The 23,727-nt window shown below is 34.9% G+C and overlaps 2 protein-coding genes across 6 annotated transcripts in view; one reads left to right on the top strand and one right to left on the bottom strand.

Annotated features, from left to right (window-relative positions):
- Positions 1–2,151: 2,151 nt before the first annotated feature.
- Positions 2,152–16,195, top strand: LOC111704568 (uncharacterized protein KIAA1211 homolog). 5 transcript variants are annotated; one of them, XM_023476864.1, is made up of 6 exons: positions 2,152–2,340; positions 7,410–8,258; positions 10,389–10,430; positions 11,556–11,651; positions 12,189–14,463; positions 14,569–16,195. In XM_023476864.1, the coding sequence occupies exons 1-6, from the start codon at positions 2,227–2,229 to the stop codon at positions 16,068–16,070; spliced, it is 4,878 nt and encodes a 1,625-aa protein (XP_023332632.1). In that variant the 5' UTR covers positions 2,152–2,226; the 3' UTR covers positions 16,071–16,195. The 5 variants fall into 5 exon arrangements, with proteins under 5 accessions (XP_023332632.1, XP_023332617.1, XP_023332639.1 ...); XM_023476849.1 differs by having other exon boundaries at positions 12,189–16,195; XM_023476871.1 differs by lacking the exon at positions 7,410–8,258 and having other exon boundaries at positions 12,189–16,195.
- A 5,068-nt stretch (positions 16,196–21,263) lies between these two features.
- The window catches only part of LOC111704767 (uncharacterized), a gene marked incomplete at its 5' end in the record, with an annotated part of 29,092 nt that continues 26,628 nt past the window's right edge, over positions 21,264–23,727 (bottom strand). Inside the window, 3 exon segments of the mRNA XM_023477106.1 lie at positions 21,264–21,899; positions 22,150–23,132; positions 23,200–23,508. Coding sequence (XP_023332874.1) covers positions 21,774–21,899; positions 22,150–23,132; positions 23,200–23,508 — 1,418 coding nt within the window.

Genomic DNA, 23,727 nt, shown 5'->3' with positions numbered 1-23,727 from the left:
CACAAAGTTCTAAATTGGATTGAGTAAGAAACAAATACCTTAAACCTTTTCTAAAAATATTTCTTATGAGAATTTGGAATAGTGTTCTAAATGAATATTAAATGTTCATTTTCAGTACTTAATTTCAAAACGAATATGAAATTAAATCTGCCTTCAAGATATAAGGAATTTAAATGTAAAGACAGGAACTGCTACTCATGTAATTTGAAAATCTTGGAAACCACTCTGTAACATATTATCGCCAAAAATTGGATTTTTTAGTGCTACTTCTTTCTTTCCCTTTTTCTTTCTGCTATTCACCCATCCTTTCTTTCTTTTTTTTTATGAATTATTATGTGCTTTGTGTAATGTTTTTATAGTTATTTGTTAATTCAAAAAAATGTATTTATAAAACTTTGGAAGGCTAGCCAATCAAAACAACCAGAAATGGTTAGGCTGTAGCCCTGGCTAATGGCTGTTTAGTTAGATATGAATTATAAAATTAAAAATGTATTTATTGTGATGTTAGCCGAAATATCTATCTATCTATCTATCTATCACTTTATTCTACTGAAATCATATTTTCAACCCTATTCTCAAAATATTGCCAAATATTCAAATTTAAAATGAAATTTAATTTTCAAAATATTTAAAATTTTCTATTTTTACATTTTCGGTGAAGTAAAATTTTCTTCTTGTGAAATTTCTTCTTCTTGACCTATAGTTCAAAGAAATATGTTACAAAAAGTAAATGATTTACTCCAATAACGATTAAAACATTTGAAATTTTTTAACATTTGATCTTTAAGAAAATTCGATTCATTATTTTCAAATCAAATCGTTTGTTTTTCTGTATTAAAGATTATTACAGATATAATAAAACATAAGTGCAATAAACATATGTAAAACAACTGCAGGAAGAGATGTTAGATAGCTAAGAGCTGTGTTCATATACTGTAAGCATCGGTTCAATTTTGAAATCAATCCCTTTAAACGCATTTTACGCATTTACATTTATCCAACAGTTAGACCCATGCAATTGTAAAATAGGAAGACGACTGATAGTTATAGTTTTAAATACAGGGTTACTCACAAAGAATGAGACTTCAAAGACGACTGTACGGAATTTTTCCAGCCCCTTTTCTTACATTCAGGGTTCCTTGCAGGCCAAAACTTGCTTATTTATCTGCTTTATCATTTAGTAAACCATTAATATGGCGGCAGAAAAAATAAATCAAGCTTAACATTGTCATATTTTAAGCGTTTTGGGTCGTCTTTTCAGTCTCATCCTTTGTTGGTAACCCTGTAGTTCACTGAAAATGAATAGTGCATTGTACACTGCCTGCAGATACATTTAATTGGTTGATTTTCAAGCTACTGTAAAACTATCTGCATGTTAACATGTCGTCTTCCTAGTATTATGGGTCTCATTGTAGTCTTTAGAAGTCCATGATTTCTCTTACATAAACAATGAAGATATAAAAAAGAAAAAGAAATAAACAAATTTTAGATTGTTTATTAATTTGTATTGTTGGCGAACAGAATCCATTTCACCAGTTAATCTCCAAATTTCTATTTAGGAATTCTGACTCAGGAGAAATAGAAATCCTTAATATCCCTGAGCCCAAAACTTAAGACAGGGATGGTTATGAGAACCAGTTTTAAAACCCGGGTTTCGTGAACGGGGTCAGGCAGATTTTTATTATAAACTATATTTTATTTCGTTTCTTCATATTCTCCATTTTTCCGAATCTCTTCGAATAGATCAAAAAATACAGAAATGTTAAGACCCCCCAAAAGGAAACTCTGGAGTTTCGTTCAATTATACTCTAAGGTTTACCCTCTGAGCCTAAAACTTAAGATTGGGTATCCTTAGGAAAACCAGTTTTTAAACTCGGATTCCACGAATGGGGCCGGTTAGGCAATTTTGTGGATATCAGTATTTTTGTTAAGAGTATTATGTTATTTAGTTTCTTTATATTCTCCATTTTTTTTTCTCTATAAGGAAAGGTGGGTATCTATCTAAGGGAAGGTGGGTATCTATCTAAGGGAGGGTGGGTATCTATCTAAGGGAAGGTGGGTATCTATCTAAGGGAACTTGATCCAGTGCAGGGGTGTGCTTGTGACTAAGAAATATGAAAGCAAGGTTTGGGTCGGCTGAACTGCCCGGCATATTCTCAGTCTTACTCAGATATTCGAACCGAACGAAACGAAACCTGGCGCGCAAATTAACCTAAAAGTTTACAAATGATGAACAGCGCACGTAATGGTGAGCGCGTGTCCTGTCTCCAGGACGAGGATGGACTTTCTCTACAGGACGAGGACGGATTCTTTACTTGCGCTGTTTCCGTGCAGCACAAGGTTAGTTTCAGTACATTACAAAGTTAGTTTCAGTACAGCACAAGGTTAGTTTCAGTAGATTACAAAGTTAGTTTCAGTACAGCACAAGGTTAGTTTCAGTACATTACAAAGTTAGTTTTTCAGTACAGCACAAGGTTAGTTTCAGTACAGCACAAGGTTAGTTTCAGTACATTACAAAGTTAGTTTTAGTACAGCACAAGGTTAGTTTCAGTACATTACAAAGTTTCAATACAGGCCAAGGTTAGTTTCAGTACAATACCATGGTAGTTTTAGTACGATACAAGATTTGATTCAGTACATTACAAGGTTGGTTTCAGTCAATACAAGGTTGGTTTCAGTCAATACAAGGTTGGTTTCAGTCAATACAAGGTTGGTTTCAGTCAATACAAGGTTGGTTTCAGTCAATACAAGGTTGGTTTCAGTCAATACAAGGTTGGTTTCAGTCAATACAAGAAGGTTGGTTTCAGTCAATACAAGGTTGGTTTAAGTCAATACAAGGTTGGTTTCAGTCAATACAAGGTTGGTTTCAGTCAATACAAGGTTGGTTTTAGTCATTACAAGGTTGGTTTCAGCCGATACAAGGTTGGTTTCAGCCAATACAATGAACTATGAATTCTAATTTGATAAAATACACCCCGAATCCATTCTAATTACAGTGAGACCCTTAAAACTCTGGAATAGGAATATGACATTAAACCAATCTTTTCATTATCTAGCGTGTTTATAAAGTAAAAAGTTTCATATGTAGCTTAAAAATCAGCTTTTTTAGTAAAATGGGTCAGTTTAAACTGCAAATTTGGTTTTTAATGATTATTTGACTATTTTTTAGTCACAAATAATGTTTAACAGTCGTCCGTTTTCCTTTTCCAATGTTTTTTGGATGTTATTGGATGTTTCTGATTAAGCTATAACAGTTTCTTAATTATAAATTATGCCCAGGAAAATATTCAAAAATAGGTTGAATATTTTTTGATTTTTGATATTTTTATTAAAAATGCAAATATTTCCAATCCAATCTCTCATGGTTGCAAGAAACTGAATTTCCTTCAGCTTGGAATATATTTTTCTTTCTATAATACAGTTTAAAACTAAAACAATAGACACGAAATATGGAAAAAAAACCTACCTGCCTCTCGAACTAGCCAAAAAAGCGGTTTTCCAATGTGATCGATGAATAGAAAACATCCGATCGAAATAAAAATTGTCCAAATCGATTGATAATTCGATTAAGATTCATTGATACTTATTATTAATAACTAAAAACTATTTCAATAATATTGTTTAATGTTTAATTTGACCTCTCCACTGTGCATTGATTAAAGTTAGAATTAATCCAATTCAAGCTCTTACTTCTCCGATACATTAGATTTAGTTCAAACAAATCCTTCTTCACACTTCACAGAGTTCTGTCATTCTTGTCTCCTTATCTCTTCTCTTTAAACCAAACCTTGTCTATATTGTCTACTTATCTCTTCTGTTTAAACTAAACCATGTCTATATTGTCTACTTATCTCTTCTGACTAAACTAAACCTTGTCTATATTGTCTACTTATCTCTTCTGACTAAACTAAACCATGTCTATATTGTCTACTTTTCTCTTCTGACTAAACTAAACCTTGTCTATATTGTCTACTTATCTCTTCTTACTAAACTAAACCTTGTCTATATTGTCTACTTATCTGTATAAACTAAACCTTGTCTATATTGTCTACTTATCTCTTATTTTTAAACTAAACCATGTCTATATTGTCTACTTATCTCTTCTGTTTAAACTAAATCTTGCCTGTATTGTTTACTTATCACTTCTCTTCAGACTAAACCTTGTCTATATTGTCTACTTATCTCTTCTGTTTAAACTAAACCTTTTCTATATTGTCTACTTATCTCTTCTGTTTAAACTGAACCTTGTCTTTACTGTCTACTTATCTGTATAAACTAAACCTTGTCTATACTGTCTACTTATCTGTTTAAACTAAACCTTGTCTATACTGTCTACTTATCTGTTTAAACTAAACCTTGACTATACTGTCTACTTATCTGTATAAACTAAACTGTGTCTATACTATCTACTTATCTGTATAAACTAAACCTTGTCTATACTGTCTACTTATCTGTTTAAACTAAACCTTGTCTATACTGTCTACTTATCTGTATAAACTAAACCTTGCCTATACTGTCTACTTATCTGTATAAACTAAACCTTGTCTTTATTGTCTACTTATCTCTTCTGGCTAAAATATACCTTGTCTATTTGTCTATTTTTCAGGGACAACAAGTAAAAATTCTAATTCTCAATATTAAATACTTGTTAAGCTAGTATTTTGTCTGACCATGTTTATGTGTGAGCAAAGATCTATATTATGATATTGTGCTTGAGTCGGAAGTTTATGTCTTAGAGATTGATCCCAGCTTTAGTAATCTAAATTTAAATCAAGTTAAGACTGTATTTTGGACTCTATAAACTGAAATTAATATTACTGGATGAAGGGGGGGGGGGCTTAATATGAGACAACCGGGATAATTTTTAAGGGGAATTTTGTTTTGCTTGTAGGGGTAAAATGTGCTCAAGAGTAAAGGTAAATTTTAAACTCTCTTCGCAAAAATTTTACTATTTTAATATAATCAATTTATATTTTTTTTAAATAATTGCACAATTTTCAATTACTGATTTATTAATCGTATGTTCTATAACTAATAAAATCTTAAAAAGTCCAGAAATGGGTTCGATTTTTTGTTTTTCTCTCCTCCATAGCAAAAAGTTATAAAATTCGAAAAAAAAATAATTAAAGAAAGAAAAAAACGAGTTTTTTATCTGAATGGACTGAATCCAATTAACTTTATGAGAGTAAACATAGAAAGACTCATCTTCCTGAAGTTAAAACTTATAAAAGTGATGATAAGTAAAAACTTTAAAAATTCCCGCCAAGCTATATTTTGAGTTTATAACTTTAAACCCTCATTCATAATTCTTCTTTATATTGTCATGCTTAGCAATGCATATAAAGGTTATAGCTTGTAAACTTGTGCCCATAAACTAGTTTATGGAGATATATGAAAATATAATTCCTTACTTCGTACACGTATTTACAAATATTAAGTAGGTTTGGGGTTTTCTCACTGGGATTCTGTTCTACAGGGTGTCCCAGTGAACATGTCAGTTGAGAGACTTATTCGATTTTTGTAACGATCTAGGGACAAAGTGTGTATCTTAAAAAGGTTTTCAGGAGTTACCGACTTTATGGACCTTAAAAGTAGTTTAAGTTTTTTTTGTCATTAGGCTATCAAGATTAAAGACGATCTTAAAGTCGCCTTTTAAGTGGGACACCCTGTACGGTGTACAAAGGTTGGAATTATGTGACATTTTCCTTTACTAGATTTAGGGCTGAAAAAAATCCTAATATTTCTTAGGTTTCACCTAGTATTTGTAGGTTTCACCTATACGTAAAAATACGCATTTTTAAGGCATATTTAAGTTCTAAATTTTGCATGTACATTGTTCCTTCATGTATATAGAACTAATTCAACAAATTTCTTTAATCAAATAGATATCAATTATTTTCAATCCAATCCAATATTCTTCTATAGTACAAATTCACACCATCACCATTCCTTCATCTGTATCCATATAAATCAACATTCATATATGCAATTTGTCTTTATCTTTAACAATTACGTATTTATTATCTATTACACTTCATACACTTACCATACCAATAACAAGATTGTTAAAATAGAACTTCTATTTATCAAAAAAATTACTGACATTGATTGTATTAAAAACATCAATTTACTCCAAAATCATAGAAATTTTGAAACATTGTATTTACCAAAATGTTTGCATTAAATATCTTAGATAACAATTCTCTTGAAAAATCATAAAATATTTTTGAATTCTAACTTAAAAATGCCTTTTTGTGCAGTTGAGGTTTCATGAATATATTGACACATAAAAAATTAGTTGGCATGAAATTTACGAAAATAAACATATTTTTAAGTTTGCCTTAAATTTTTAAACTCTTTAAAAAAATTAAGTAAAGAAAAACCGAAAAAATACGTAAAATAAAAACCTAAAAACTTTGAAAAATTATTTGGTATAAAATTTACGAAAATATACGTATTTTTAAGTTTGCATAAAATTTTTACACTCTAAAAAACACAAATCTTTTAAGTAAAAAAAACCCCGAAAAATACGTAAAAATACGTGAAATAAAAACTTAAAAAAATTACCTGATAAAAAGTATACGCAATTATTCGTAAATATACATTACTGGAAAACCTAACCACATAAAAACCGCTTGGTATTATAAATGCGTAAAAATACGTAAATTTACGCAAGTTCTTTACCAAAAAAAATTGAGCGTACAAATTGTCGCATAAATATGCCTTAAAATATGTAAACCTTTATATAGTATTTTTAGGTTTTTGGGTTAGTATGGTATATATATGCTCGTTTAGTCCACTAAACTTGAAAACTCTGTGATAATGAATAGGTGTACTAATTAGTATTATGCAAGGCCCTCAACTTGTAATGAGTTGGTTGAGCTCTCTGGTCCCTTTTTCATTACCTAATTGTCAGGGTTTTATGGAGCAGTGGTTAGCGTGTTTGATTTGTAATACAAGGGTTCACAGTTCAAGCCCCGCCAACTGCAATATCAAAATCTGATAAAATTGAGCCATACTGATGATTCCTAATAAGACGAACTACTGTGTCTATGGATATATATATATCGCTACATATATCTTTTTTTGAATTAATTCTATCCACGCATTCAAATATTTTTTGCGCCCAGTTGTGTACAAACTAATTAGCCATATCCTCACTTCAGTTCAATTATACACTCGGAGATTTAAATATTTTTCTTTCCTTTAAAATAGCTCCTCGTGTCAGTAGAAAACAAACTGAGAAATTCGGCCAATTAGGGAGACATACTTTACTTATTAAGTTTTAAATCCAAGGACACTTGTTCCGCCCGTGGCAAGGAGAACCCTATTTATAATACGTGCTCTCATAAGACAAGATGCATACAGGGAAGTTACTTGATCATAAGATGTAAGATTGGATATTTTAGAAGCACGACGCTGAGTCCGGAAGTAACTACTCCGGAGATGAATCCGGCCGAAGAGTTGTCTGGCCTGCAAACCAGACTCGAGTTCTCAACCAGACCTTGGAGTCAAACAAAACCTACCAGAGCACATTGAAGAGGGGAACCGAGGCCACGGAGTCAAACCCAAGGTTAAACACTAGATCTGGAGATGAAGAGGTAAAACAGGGATTTAACCGGATGAGTAGGTCTAACAGTAGATCAAAAACCTTCATGGATCGAGCCAGATCTTTCGAAAGAGGAGGTTTTGAGTCCCGTGGAAACTCTCGTCCCGTGAGCAGGAACGGATCCTTTAGAAATAGGTCTCCATCAGGAAACAGGAGTCATGTGGATGAGATGTGGACCAACCAGATTGAGAGACCAGGTTCTAGGACAGATGTTGACTCCAGGAGGTTTGCAGAGATAGGACGTGTTAATACTCTGGACTGGGAGGAGAGAATACACGGATCTATTGAGAATATCCCGTCCAAGACTCCTCCTCCAAGAAGAAGAGAAATGAACTTCAACAAGTCACAGGTTGAAGAGGAGAGGATGATGTCTACAAAAACTCCTGAACCTCCTCCACCTCCGGTCAGAGCCAATCTCTCCACCAAAGACGAGAATTTCCCTCCTCCTCCGTCTAGCAGTGACACCAGGAGCAAACTATCCGAAGAGTCAGTGAACCAGCTCTCAGAGGAGAACAAGGAGAAGATTGTGAAGCAGTGGGTGGAATCCACCTCCCAGTCCACGGAGGGTATTCACAGGGAGTTGGAGAGGTTTGCCTACGACATTGCAGAGTCCGTGGTAAAAAACATGGAGAAGAATTCTGACATTAAGGTATCTATCAATCCCTATTTTTAAATGTTGAAAAACATGGTGGAAACAAGACATCCAGGTTTTCCTAACAATAAAAACAGTTTGAAAGAATACATTAGAAAACAATTTGTTTTCACGTTCTAACGTATTTAGACATTTTTTCTCGCTCTCTAGTAAATTACCCCGATGAAGTAAGAACTAAAAATAAAAAGATCTAAAGTAGAAACTCTCTAGTAAGGTGAAAACAGCTGACACGCTGAAACTGCATTTTTAGCCAACTCCTTCCCTAGTTTGCCTGGGCTTTAAATCTTTAAATATACAAGATCTCAGCAATAAAAATTGCTAAACGAGAACACTTTTTTATTTAACCTGGCTTTTCTCCAGACCCACCCCCTCCCCTACCGACTCCCCCCCTTCCTCCCCCCTCTATTAATCATCGACCGTCCTGCCGATGAAAATATAAATATTTATACTAATGCATAATATTGATATTTAAAATGATGAGCCGACCTTCGGTTGAAATATTTGACTAAATTCCGTGAAAAAGTTGAATTCCCAACTTTATCATTTTCACATCAATTAAATACATTTTAAATTTTCCCTTTTCCTTCAAAATAGTCTAAATAAAACATTAAATAAAAATGGTTTGAAAAATAAAAAATGTGTTCCCAGAATTTTGCAACTATAGAGAATTCAGGTATTTTCAAACTTTGGGGAATTTTCAATTTTCGTTGAAATTCATCTTTCATTACCCAATCAATAAAAATGCATAATCTTTTAGAGGAATTTTAGAGTTTATTTATTTTCTATGTAAGCTAATCTTCTGGTGAGAGAGAATTTTGTGTTTAAGACGTAGTAATTTTCAAAGTTTGTTTTGTATAGTTATTTTTCCCAATTTTTCAAAATAGATCTAAGTGAAAGATTAGATTTTTCCTAGAAATATCTTCTCCTGGATAACAAAAGAACACAACATAGGTACATCACAATCTATCTATCTAACAGTCCGATTTAAAAGCAAAATTAAGAAAATATTGTCCGAAAAGAAAAAAACTGAATTTGAAGGTCGACGTTAATTGTTTGACCTGTAGCGCTAGTACTTATTTTACTAATCTTTATTTTAATCCGTTTTTTTATAGTTTAAGGAGAAGAATTGTACTTAAATTAGTTTTTTTACTTTCACATAGGATAAACTCTCAGAGTACATTTTACCTATTACTCAATTTATGAAATCATTTAAAATTGTTCATTGGATAACTCTTCAATATTGAACCTTTTTTTCAAAAAAAAAAATACCTGTGTTTCTATGTATTCGGTGTTCTTTCCAAACTTGAAAACGTTCGTCATTGCGAAACTTTAGACAGAAAATGAAATAATTGAACTTTCTTCATTTTTAAAGTGTCCTTGAATTTTTTATAAGTTGAATATTCTAGAAGAAGACTTAAGATAAAGATATTACTATATGCTGAATATTCTAGAAGGAGACTGAAGATAAAGATATTACTATATGATGAATATTCTAGAAGGAGACTGAAGATAAAGATATTACTATATGATGAATATTCTAGAAGGAGACTGAAGATAAAGATATTACTATATGATATGCTGAAAAACTACACTTTTATTTTATCTCAGGAGTTAATCCTTTTTACCTCATCATTAGCTAACAATTTTATTTTACTTTAAAATCTTTTTCAGACATATTTTATTTGAGAGTGATAACAAACATGAAACATACTAAGAACAACAACTCCAGATTACGTTGTTAGATCAACAGCTCTATGCAGATATCTAATAGGAAAAAAGTTGTGCATCCGTAAAAAACTAAGACATTATCCTGACGTTTTTTTTTGACACCCTGTACTGCTAAACTCTGCAGTACAGTTGATACTAATAAGCAGCCTTGAAAGAAAAAGGAGATTAGTACTAAGTAGCGATAAAATGGTTGCAACGTTCGTGTATATACAAATCTTGCATGCACAACATGTTTACAGAATACTGTACATAAAGAACTGTACAAGTATTTTATTATTGTACAATTTACATAACTTGTATTTGCGTTTTTCTTTAGATTTTATAGTTACAATAATTGATGTTGGGTTTTAATTAAAAATATTATCCGCTGAGCAGTTTTTAATCCTAGATATTTTTTAGGAAGAGTGGAACCTGGAGACTCAAACCTCTCAACTTCACCAGGTAATACATTAATCTTATACTTCAACAAGCATGGAGTTCAACCCTGAAACAAGGATGTAACCAGCTTAAACCTAAACTAGATTATAGATGTTATGACAAATTTTTTAATATTGTTAATCTCAGACTTCTTTACTGAGGAAGTGTTTCTGGGAATTTTTCTGATGTTGGGTACTTTCCCAAAGGCTTTTCATAAGCGGTAACTTCCCAAGGAGTAATTTTCTAAGTGGAAACTCCCCAAGCGGCAACTTCCAAAGTCTGTTCTAGCCGCAGCGCTCGGCCCCCTAGCCCACTCTAGCCGCAGCGCTCGGCCCCACCCCCTTGCAGCCTGGGGCACCAGCTCAGAAGTCTTAACATAACCTTTGGGAAGTTGCCGCTTAGGAAATTTTACTATTGTAAAATTGCCACTTGTAAAATTGCCACTAGGGAGTTGCAGCATTTTTTTTTTATGTAATAGAGGCAAAATATTGAACTTAGTTGTAATTTCTTGAATTTGAAAATTACGCTAAGTTCAAAAAGAAGTTTAAAATTAACAAAAAAAAGCTTGTTATCTTAATAAAATTAACTTCTAAATAGAATTTGATATTCCAAATCTAAAAAAAAAATAATCAAATTAAAACTTTGTTATCTAAATAATCCAGCATATTTGTCGTCAGTTTCTTGTTTTATTACTTGTAAAACCCCAATGGCGAATCCTTTCTTGAAACCTCTTTCTTGTTCCTTCTTTCTTTTTTATCTTTAAACCTGAGTTCTAAATTCCTAAAATTCAAATCATTGGATTTTGTTTTAAATTAGTTTACCAATTTTTTATTCTTTTAAAATCTTATTGAATCCTTAATCCAATCATTGTAATCCTTTTTGAAATCCTTAAAAATTCAGTTGGCTAGTCGTTTAATCCTTTCATAGATCCTAAACATTTCTCGCTTATTCCCTGTAATCCCTCCAGTTTTATTTTCCTTTTCTCATATCATTGCTTCCATTTAAAGTTGATTACATTATAAAGTTAATTCTATCTTTAAAACCCCCTTTAACCACTCGTCCGTCTCAATATGCCACGCATTTTAATCCTACTAATCAATGCTACGCATCTGCATCAGCTTTGTCCTAATATTTACGATATGGGTTCAGAACCAACTGGTCCAGCAGTTTTGGGAGCGCCAGAAGTCTATTCCTGGTCTTGAAACCTTCGTCGCAAACTCTAACACGGATAAAACTAATATCAAGGTAGGCTGCAGAGCATAGGGGTCGGAACCTAGAGGAGGCGAACCTTGGTAGTGTCATCCTAGTTCAGTCTTTCAGGGGTTCGTACCTCCTGCAATACTAATAATTTAATTTAGCATTAGCTATTTAGCTATTAATTAATTAAAGCTTGCTTGTAAAAATAATTAGAAAATTAACCTTTAAGCGTTCTAGTTTCAATATAAAGTATAGCACAGCTTAACCCTGTTCCCCCTCTGTTTACGATATTTTAAACTTTTTATTTTTTTCCCCGAGATATAAATCCTGTCCGCAGTGGGGTATTAAGAAATCCCCCACATAAATCTATTATTCCGAACACCGAAATGTTAAATGTATATTTGAGAGAGAAAGAAGTGTAGAGAAGGGAGTTATAATCTTACATAAACTTCAATTTTAAGCTGATGTTAAATTTTAATTTCCAGGAGCTTTATGTACACAACAGTTTTTCCATTATTGTTAAAAAAGCGATAAAATAATTTCATTTTCTTATTTCCAGATGTTTCTGATATTTCTATATTTAAGGTTGAAAGTAAGTCTGGTCAAAGTGGAGGAATATTTCATGCAACTCCTGCTCATACATCCCAGCAGCTCCATGGACCTGTATACATACAGGATCAGACTAGACGAGGAACTACTGGTATGACATTTCAGCAAGAGGAGAGACGAAGACAAGAGCTGAGAAGACAAGAAGAAGCAAAACAAGAAGAATTTAGGAGGCAACAAGAAATACAGGAAAGTCAAAGATTCGAAGAGCTGCGAAGAAAAGAAGAGTTTCGTCTTCTTGAAGAAAAAAGAAGACAGGAGGAGATGAGAAGACAAGAAGAAGGAGAAAGGAAAAGACAGGAAGAGATGAGAAGACAAGAGGAGGAAGAAAGGAAACGACAGGAAGATTTGAGAAGGCGAGAAGAGGAACAAAGGAGAAGACAGGAAGAGGAGAGTAGGCGAAGACAGGAAGAAAAGCGAAGAATTGAGGAAGAAAGGGCAAGACAAGACGCAGAAAGAAGAAGAATCGAAGAACTGAGAAAAAAAGAAGCGGAAGAAATTGAGTTCCGTCGACAGGAAGAGTTAAAAAGACAGGAAATAATAAGATATGAAGCTCTGAAGATGGAGGAAGAGGCTAAAAGGCAGGAAGAGATGAGACTGGAACAGGAAATGAGGAGAAAGTACGAGATGCAACAGCAAGCTATTTATGAGAAACAGCAACAAATGGAACAGCAAAGAATTGAACAGGAGCAATTGCTTCAACATCAGCAGAATCAAGAGTCTATCAAGGTTCGAGCTCATATTCCCAAACTCTCGAAAAACAAATCAATTGATTGTTCTCAGGATAGGATCAATGAAGCACTGAGAGGAGGAGAACATCTCGGAAAAGTGAAAACAGGACAAGTCAATGAGAAGAGAAACTTCTGGATACGTTCTACCTCAGCGGATAGGATGGGAAGTCAGACTTTAAGTCCTGCTCCTCGACGCCGAAGGATGGATGGTTGGAACACGAAGCAGAAAGAAAACGAGGATCCTGAATCAAGACCAGGTTCCTCTTTAGGAGCTCCGGGTACAGGTTCAGTTAAAAATATAACTTCAGGTTTTCTTTCTAAGAGTAAGTCCAGCGCTGCAGTGATGCAGGAAGAGGAACGAGGGCGACCTAGACATAGAGCTATTCCTGCAAACTCTTGGACTAAGGAGAAATATGACGAACAGACAAATCAAACCTTTCTCAAGAGTCAGGAGGTAAAAACAAACAAGGTCAATGAAACTATTACAAGCTGGGGAAAGCAAGATCAAACAATCTCGGAGAGAACTACTCCCGTTCCATCCCGGCATATTGGACAAGTATTTGCAGAGAACAAAGTTGCTAAAATGGAAAATGAAAAATCCGCAAACTCCTGGAGAACTAAGACTCCTGAGCCTAGTGTAAAACTAGTAAATGTATGTGTTGAGAAGGGTCTAGGATCCACCCAGAATATTCATATATCCAGCAACGCTCACTCTCAAATGAGCAACCTCATGCAAGAGAGTAAAGTCCAATCCTTCTCTCAGAAACAGGAGATGGTGACCTCAAGCTCAATGGCCACCTCCAGTATGTCTAGTTCTTATAGTGCAGGTTCAGGTTCTCAACCTCCTCCTACTCCGGAGAGAAATCAGAGTTTCGGAGGTAAGTGTCCTGATACTAAACCTGAATTGGAACCAAAGAGAGATCCTAAACCTTGTCATGAAACCAAGCGTTCTCACTTAGTTCCCAGAGATGGAAATGAAACTAAACCCAAATCTAACCAAGATTCCAGTGTGAAGAGTTATTCTAACAAGTTTTCCACCCTTGAGAGTTCTGTTTCTAGACAAGACATGGTTCAGAATTACCTTCAGAGTTCCAACTCCACCCAGAGTATTAATTCTGTTCTATCTAATTGCAGTAGCGGAGCGATACCTCTACCAGTAAAGAACTCTTGGTTTGATGATCTTGAGAACATATCAGTTTCCTCATCCTTCTCCAATATGCAGAGTTTACAGTCTCCTGTCCAGGATACTCCGGTTCCTGTTACTGCTCACTGGTTTAATAATTCAGATTTAGAAAACAAAAAACAGACAAATCCTGTTCGTGCATCTAACAATGCTGTGTTTCAAGTTCAGGATCCTGTGCCTCAAGCTCACAATCCAGCTCATGAAGCTCACAACTCAGCTCCTCAAGCACATAACATAGCTTTTCACACTCACAATTCAGCTCCTCAACCTCACAATTTAGCTTCCCAAGCTCAAAGTCCAGCTCCTAAAGCTCACAATTCAGCTTCTCATGTTCACAATCCAGCTTCTCAAGCTCACAATTCAGCTTCCCAAGCTCATAGTCCAGCTCCTAAAGCTCACAATTCAGCTTCCCAAGCTCATAGTCCAGCTCCTCAAGCTCACAATTCAGCTTCTCAAGTTCACAATCCAGCTTCTCAAACTCATAATCCAGCTCCTCAAACTCACAATCCAGCTTCTCAAGCTCACAATCCAGCTTCTCAAACTCATAATGCAGCTCCTCAAACTCACAATCCAGATTCTCAAGCTCACAAACCAGTTCCTCAAACTCACAATCCAGCTTCTCAAGCTCACAAACCATTTCCTCAAACTCATAATCCAGCTCCCCAAGGTCAAGCTAAAGTTTTTACCAAATCTGTTTGCAGTTCTGAAGATCTTAAAATCTCGTCCATTGAAGATTTCGACAACAAATCTGTTCGAAGTGATACCACAGTTATAGAGAACAGAGTTTCAGAGAGAACAATAATAAAACCAGAGAATCCGACTACCCCAGAGCAGAGCAATGATTTAACCAGTGTGATCTCCGTTCCCCAATCCCCCTCTGAAATTAGGAAAAAATTTCAAAAAAATACTTCATTCGAAAAATCCTTTCAAAAAAGTGCTGAATTTGAGTTGTCTAAGGAATTTCGAGAAGGTGTGAGAGGAAAAGTTAAGGAATCAAGAGAATCCTTCTTGAAACGTTCAAATTCGGATAAATTTGAACAGACCAAAGAAATGAGAGAATTAGAACTCCAGGCAGTTAAACTGCACCGGTCGGATTCTAGAAATTTCGAGCATTCTAGTCTAGATAAATCTGAGATCCTGAGGCAAGAAAAATTACAGGAACTTGAAGATGTTAAACGATCCCGATCTCGATCAAGAATGAGAGAAGAGAAGAACGGTGAAAACTCGTATAGTCAGACTAAGCTGGAGAGAGAAGCAGAGCTTTTATCCCTGTATAATCGACGGATTGAGGCTGTAGAGGATGAATGTCTCTTTTCTCCGACAGAGCTCAAGGAAATCCAACTCAGAGAAGAGAGGGAGAGAGAACTCACGGAGCTGTTAAACAGACAGACATTACAAGAACCAGAATATACATCGGCTCAAAAAGAGAAACAGATGAAACTAGATCGGAACCTGGAACTAATTGCCCTTACGGACAGGTGCTCAGAGCTAGATTCTCAACTGATATCACGCGAAGAAATCCTAAGACAAGAACGAGCTGAAGAACTCAGGCAAATATCCTTGTTACGCAATATTAATTCTAATGAGGAGGATACTAGGGAACGAGGACTAGCTACAAAAACTCCTGAGCTGGAGGTTTCTGAGGATACGAGGAGCAGGGTTAAAGAAACTGCAGCTGTGTGGCAACATAGGGATAAACGGGAGAAATCTGGAAGTGAAGACAGGTTTACTCCGACTCCTAGTCGTAGGATTGGGAGCATGTTCCGACGTGAACCTGAATACTGGGGAGAGGATGAGGATCTTCCTGCTCCTCCTCCAGAAGATGTATCCAACCCTCCTCCTCCTCCCAGACAGAGCTCCAGGGGCAAGGTTGAGGAGTATAGGACCTGGAGTGGAGGATGGAAAGGAAGAGGATCTAGTTCTCCGGCTCATCCTAAACTTCATTAAAACTAAACCAGTGATATACAATCTAATCTATATTAACAACTATATTGGAATAATTAATGTCGGACTAATATCTTAATATATATATATTTAATAAAAATACTTACAAATAAATTTTATCAAACTTGTTTCGGGTAGTTTTGATTTTCTCAAAAAGTGTCAAAAATGTGAAAATAAGCAAATATTTAGATATATTTTACAAGATGATTCAAGAACAATAAGATTTATTTTATTTCCAAACCTATTTTCATAAAATAATTTTGGAATGTTGAGATTTACAAATCAACATAAATCATGAATACATGATATTTTATCCAACAGATTGCATAGTGTGAGATATCTAAGCTCTAAGACATTGGTTTGCAAACATAAAAAATTAGAGTTTGTGGAAAAGACTCAGTTCCTGTAAAAAAAGTTAAATAGCTTTCACAGTTTTGTTATCATTAAAAATTCTTTTAAAATTCTTAAAAATGTTCATCGTTTATTTACTCCAAGATCATGATATCGCGGTGTTATCTGACCTTTTCCCTGCAAATCTGTTGTTGTACAGTAATGATGATATATTGCTCTTTGATACTCTCTATCTAGAATTATATCTATTTTCAAGTTTAAGCAGAAAATTATTTTCCCTAGAGATATTGTGTACTCTATCACACATGTCACTTCTTAATAAATTTCCTTATGGTCGCGCTATAAAGTAGCCATCGTGCTATAAAGTTAAATTAGCTGTGTATTATAGCACTGTGCTGTAAAGTATAATAAGATAAGATAAGATATAGTTTATTGCTAAAAATACACATAAAAGACATAATGTTATAGGCAAAAAATCTGCCACATATTTTTTATATTTTTATATTGTTTACTATATGTATGTAAGCTGTTTTGGCTATTATGCCCACCTAATTAATATTAAAACGTTTGCAATATGATGAATATTACTAGATTCTGAAAGTTTACAATGAGTCAGGGATTGCTAGTTAAATTTAGAGAGACCGAGGTGCAGCATACCAAAATAATTGATTTTTCAGTTTTAAAGTTTAGTACGTATAACAGAATATGATTAAACATGTACAAAAATCTACAAAGTTCTATATTCATTTTTTGCAAGAATAACAAGAAGGTTTATTGCACTTTGAGATGTAGGAGTCAGATAAGATTGCAAATAAACTGTTTTTAATAATGCCTAACGAGGCACTTCTTTTTAAATCAAGTGGCAGGTTATTCCATATGTTAAAAAGTGCATATGAGGGAAGATATTCTAATAAGCCTGTATTTAAAATGTCAATTTGATAGTTAGAGATCTTTCAAAATTTCGGAGTTTTTTAAAAGTTTTGTTAAATGAGGGAGGGTAGAAAGTATTTCGTGTATTTATACATAAATGTTGCTTGATTAAATTCAGTCAAATCATTTAACTCAAGGATTTTATACTTAAGGAAAAGAGGGTCGGCATGTGAAACTGTTCTTGCATTATCAATAATTCTTACTGCACGTTTTTGGAGCAAGCTATTTTTTTTTATTTCTGGACTTTTATTTCTCCCCCAGGCGAATATTCCATATTCTACAAATGAGCGAAATAATAAAGTTAAACTGGTTCCCGTTTTTTTCTCAACTGCAAACCAAAACAATATATGTGCAATAAGAGTTATTTTAAACTCTAATACTTAAACAAACCCCATAAAACCGCACTTTTTAATATCATCAATTGCAGATTTATTTCAAATTCATTTCGCTGATTTTGGCCCAACTGCTGATAATGTTTAAACCACTTTAATGATCTATAAATAATTTTGTTTAGTAAAGAAAGAAGGTTTACAAACATAATTTAAAACTCGATCAAAAAACTGTGAAAGGTGATTAGGATACGGGGAATGATAAGCTAGGGTAAAGTTAGTTGAAACTAGAGGGGAATGTGGTGATGATGGGTTTTCCTAAAATTAGCGTTTTTTTTCAACTTCTTTTTGGCAACACTCCAGAATAAATGATAGGGTTACATTTAGCTTGGGGTGCATTCTCCTTAAATTTTCTAAAAACAGTTTAAAAATAAATCAGAAGTTAAATTCCTTAAGATCCACAAAAAACTTTGTTTAAAATTTTCAAAATAAAATCACCTTTAGTTGCATTATCTGAATTAATGAGATTTTAACACAAAATTTGATTTTTATGGGATTTTGGCATGTTTTTAAGTGACCCTCTTTATTTAACATTGACCTAAAAATGTGACAAAATTTTAAATATTTCGTAATTTCTATTTTTAAGTTTCTTTTTGTAAAACTTGTTCCTCCTGACTCAGCTTTAACTATACAAAACCTTTACCTCAGCCAATAGTTTTCAGAACTTTACAGAGCTATATATTTACAGAGCTATATATTTACAGAGCTATGTATTTCATTTCTTCACTTTTTAAAACCAGAGGCTTTTTAAAAGAAGGATAAGATACGCAGATGCAGACATTTATATCCGTGTTAGGTATTTACCCAAAGGTATTTACCCAAGGGCGATTTCTCATGCGACAATTTCCCAAGTGGCACCTTCCCAAATGTGCAATTTCACAAGCGACAACTTTCCATAGGCTAGGTTGGGCCTTGCAATGGGGCCGAGCGCTGCGGGAAGGATGGGCTAGGGGGCCGAGCGCTGCGGCTGGGAAGTTGCTGATTGGGAAATTGCACAATTGGGAAATTGCCACTTTGGAAAATACCTCTAGGAAGTTGCTGCTTGGGAAAATGGAATTGGGAAAGTACCTATAATTATTTATATCATCTTTGATTTTAGTTTCTGAAAAATCTAAAAAAATTAACGGAGATAATCAATATTTAGAATTCAAATAAACTGAAATAGAAAGAAATATTTCTCAATATTTCCGTCAAGTACGAAAGTATGAAAAAGGCAGAACACATTTGGGAAACCCAAGACAGAGAAATCCCGGTAGTATATTGCTCCTTTTCTGCCGCGTAGATTGAAGATGAGAGAATAGTCGTCTCTGTATTTCCAAAAGGTATTTTAACTGCAAACTGCTATAAAACTGCGCACCACGCCAACCACCCAAGTTTCTTAAATGGACTAATTTGTAGATCATGTAGAATGAAATTTTTGTAGATCTAACCATGATTTTGTTTCGACAAAATTTTAAAAAATGATTAAAGATTTACAATGAGGATTTTTACTATTTAAAAAATTTAAGGATATGCACTTTCTATTCATATACTTTGCTTGTCTGGGTGTCTGTTTTTTTGTATCCAATAAACGTCAAAACAGCTGAACCGATCGAGCCCAAATTTTGTGTGGGACCTCACATGACCCTAGGGAAGGGTTATGGAACATCAAAACTGGCAAAAAAATCCTGGAAAATATTTTGAATTTTTTATAGGAAAAAATGCGCCAATTCAAAAAGAAAAATCCGCCGAAGTTTAAAAATGATTTTAAAAGACTGACTTTCAAAGCAACATTTAAAAGCTAAAATTATTTAAAGGAAAGGGGACGTGAAGCTTCCTAAAAGCCTAGAACTAAAATAAACTTAAAATTTAATTTTACTATGCTCATGCAGCACCTTATGTCCTGTTGCATTTCCTAATCCACAAATTTAAAAGTTTCTAGTTTCAAACATTTTGCTGTTCAGCAGTTTTCTAACGAAACTTTCAGTCTGAATAAATAATTTTATATTTAATTCTACTCAATCATAATCATAAAGAACAAAAAAGCTAAGGGGTATCCTGTTCTCCTTTTTTCTTGTTCTCTATTTTCCTGTTTCCGGTTGTTTATGTCCCCCAGTTTTCAGTTTGCTCGGTGGCTTAGATGTTTTCCTGTTTCCAAATATCCAGTCCATATTTCCTACTGTGTTCCTGTTTTTCACGTTTCTTTTTCTCTGTTTGTTTCTGCCTTTTCTGTTCTTCTGCATCTCTTATTCCAGTGCTCTATTGTTTTAAGTTTTGCTTTCATTCTATTATTTTCTCTTGTTCTCTCTTTATTCCTGTGTCTTCTTTCCTATTTCCAGTTTTACTTTGTTTCCTGTTTTCGTGTTTTATGTTCCAGTGTTTTCTAGATGATTCAAAACCTGAAAATTGAAAGTTAAATTAACCATCGTTAAAGTTAATTTCTTCTCAAACATTAGTTACGCTCAAACACCTTGCAAACTTGAAGCAATTAAAGTTTCTCAGTTAATCCCAGGCACATAATACACAGATAGGACTAGGGAGATAATTGTTGAATTATGAGCGGATTATATGTAACTAATAATAATCTCTTTGAGAATTTGCTCTCCTCAGGACAGGTGGAGCGCTGTACCTGACTTGGCAGATGGAGCGCTGTATATGTGACCGGGCAGGTGAAGCGCTGTACCTGACTGGGCAGATGGAGCATTGTACATGACCAGGCAGTTGGAGCACTGTACCTGACTGGGCAGATGGAGCATTGTACATGACCGGGCAGATGGAGCGCTGTACCTGACTTGACAGATGGAGCGCTGTACCTGACTTGACAGATGGAGCGCTGTACCTGACTTGACAGATGGAGCAATGTACCTGACTTGGCAGATGGAGGGCTGTACCTGACTTGGCAGATGGAGGGCTGTACCTGACTTGACAGATGGAGCACTGTACCTGACTTGGCAGATGGAGGGCTGTACATGACTTGACAGATGGAGCACTGTACCTGACTTGGCAGATGGAGCGCAGTACCTCACAGTGCAGATGGAGCGCTGTACATAACCGGGCAGATGGAGCGCTGTACTGTACCTGACTGCGGTTTAACATTTAAGTTAACCAGCCCTCAGCCCATATGAATTCCTGTATCCCCTCCCCCCTGAAGTTAAATAAATTCCACCAAGCGTCGCGCTTTAAACCATTATGTTAGTAAAGCTGGCGGAGAACTAGTAAAAACTGAAAAAAAATCAATTCTTTGTCTCAGTTATAAATTTGTCAGTCCTTTCCTGGAAAGGCTGCAGTTCAAGGATGCAATTTTTTAACGAAAATATTTTCATCCTCGATTCTTAATATTTAAGGAAACCATTTCTGTAGATGTTTATAATAATCTTTCAACACAAAAATAAAGTTATAATTACGTTTGCCATCCTATTAGGATGAAACCCTGCTTTAGAGTATGATGAACTAGTTTTAGGTAATCTCGGCAAGCATTATTTTCAACACAATTTTTATACATTATTTAAGTGAAAGAATTTTTATAACAAAATTTATTACAGCTAAAATATTTACAAGTTTTAAACAGCTTAGAAACTTTCAACGTCAAAAATAAACACGCAAGCAGTTAAAACAATTTAACAGTTGAATGACTAGAAAATTTTTATGAATTATACTTTACAAAGCTATTTTGGGGAATTATAATACCCCGGTATTTAGAAAATGTTTCGATTTACATGTTTTTCTAAAATTGTATGAATTCGTCTAGAAAATTTTTCTTCTAACCCACAAAATTAAAGTTGTTTAACAAACAATCTAATAAAGGCACGTGGTCATAATATTTTAAAGAGAAGATCTTTAATATATCTATACTTGCTTGCGAACAAAAGAACCTAATTATGGTTAAAACTAAAATCCCTTTCATTATTTTGCTATTACTTCCGTTAATGTTTAACAAAAGGCCGGAAACAATCAAACATTCTTCTGACCTTGACGAACAATATTTTCTATTGGTTTTTTTACATTATCTTTTAAACCCAAAACCAGTATCTATAATTTAGAAGTTTACTATTTGACTCTAGATAAGAGAGTTAAACTTGTTTATCAATCCCTTGGTATAGGATGAATCCAAGGATTGTCCAACCACTGGTTCATAATTCTCCCCGGAGCTAGGACGACTACTCCGCTTCTTCTCCAGGTCAACCTGGAGTATCAGAGATCAAAATCAGTTTATTTCTTATATGAGAACAATCTATTATCATACATCTGTGAATTGTACTTTTCAAAACCTTGTTATCTACGATAAAAGATGTGTAAATAAATTAAACCAATGTGCTGCTGCAGCGTATGAAATCCTTGTAATCTATGTTAAACAATGAAAAATTGTCACAAGTAAGTTAACAGTGTCATTCAGTGTTTACAAGAGAATTGCTGAAAAACGTCTTACTTCTCACCTTTGCATACAACTGCGCAATGTCAGTATTGTCCGGAGTTACATTTCTCATTCTTGCAACAGGACTTGGAGTTTTGCTCTTAGTAACCATCTCCAGAAGGTCAGGGAACGAGGAAGTGTCCTCCTGTTCCGGTATATTTTCAACCACTTTGGCCAGGGACTCCGTGTTCATGTATTCATGTACGCTATATCGTCTGGGTACACTGTCGTAGGTAACGGGTTCGGGTTCAGGTTCTGGAGTAACCTGTTCATACAGAGGTTCCTTCTTCAAGATAAGGGTTGCATACCCGGACTCGTCAATCTTAGGTTCGTCAGTCTTGGATAATTTTCTAGTATTACTCCCAGCATTGTATCCGGGTGGGAAACCAATGCTGCCACCTGGAAACCTTGAATTCCCTGGGAAAGAGATCGGGGTTCCAACATAACTACCAGGTAGGAAACCAGGAGGCAGGGATTGTATGTTTGGTATAGAAGAGGGTACAGAGCTCCAGGAGTGAAGAGAGAGTGATTGAAGAGGATAGTTTAAAGGTTTGAAGGTATTGTGTGAGGTTGAGAATGATCTCAGAGTGCTTGGATTTACTGTTGCCGGATGAATGATGGATCCTGTGGTTACGTTGTAAACTCCGATACTGGGGGTTTTGATACCGGAGACACTGTAGGCGTCAAATTCAGAGCCAACACTATCCGTCCTGCTTAGGTCGTACTCCCGGAGATCTGAGTTGGGAGATTTGAGGAGATCTGATCTAGTTTCTGCTTTCTCCACTCTCCTGCAACACCTGTTCCTACAGCATCGGACAAGGATGAGTGGAATGATCAGGGTGATGAGAAGAGCCAGGAGGCAGTATATTATGTTGATTGATAAAGATGCTGAACCAGCCCAGCCAGTGGTAAGCTGACTTGCGTTGATACAGGTGAACTGGGTTAAAGGACTCCAGGTACTGTTCTCAGTACATACAATAGAAGTTCTCTCCTGAGCAATTGGTTCTAGAAAAAATATGTGAAAAAAGGTTTAATTATTGAAACCTCATATTAATTCTGAATTAACTCTAACCTGAGGTTGCATTTACAACCATGATATATCCAGGATTGCAGGAAAAGAAGGTTATATCTCCCAAGGACGTAGTTCCGTTGACTAGTAGAGCAGTTGCCTGCTGAACTCTAGGAGGAACTCCACAGTTCGGAATCAAACACTTCGGCTCTCTCCCACTCCATGATCCATTCACACACTCCATACCGGATACCCCGGATAGAACGTATCCACGGGAACATGAAAACTCTGCGGATACTTCACGTCCGTCCTGATCAAGGGAGATGGATAGGTTTCCGTTCTCTGGTGGGGTTAGAACCGGGCACAGCACAACTAGAATAATATATTTTTAAATGGAAAACAAACTTTTATCTATTTACTTTGTTTTGTTTACTTATTTTAAAAGTTTAGCGTGGGGAGAACTTCAAATATATTGACCATCAGCTAGATATAGAAACAATGTCCGTTCAGTTTAGATTAGTTTAAGATACGGATCCGGATCCAAATCCAGGTAATCTTTGAGTTCAATTGTTTTCCATTTCCCGTTTCTTA

The sequence above is a fragment of the Eurytemora carolleeae genome, unplaced genomic scaffold (genome assembly GCF_000591075.1).
Source record: "Eurytemora carolleeae unplaced genomic scaffold, Eaff_2.0 scaffold2, whole genome shotgun sequence".
NCBI classification, from domain to species: Eukaryota; Metazoa; Arthropoda; class Copepoda; order Calanoida; family Temoridae; genus Eurytemora; species Eurytemora carolleeae.
The sequence above is the reverse complement of the archived record's forward strand: the minus strand, read 5'-3'. Positions and strand labels throughout refer to the sequence as shown.

What these genes read in the sequence shown, in the direction of transcription:
- LOC111704568 (XM_023476849.1), top strand. Translation starts at nt 2,227, where the DNA reads ATGATGAACAGCGCACGTAATGGTGAGCGCGTGTCCTGTCTCCAGGAC. An exon ending in AGAAGAATTCTGACATTAAG is followed by an intron (nt 8,259 to 10,388) that starts GTATCTATCAAT and finishes GATATTTTTTAG; the next exon opens with GAAGAGTGGAACCTGGAGAC. An exon ending in CGGATAAAACTAATATCAAG is followed by an intron (nt 11,652 to 12,188) that starts GTAGGCTGCAGA and finishes TCTATATTTAAG; the next exon opens with GTTGAAAGTAAGTCTGGTCA.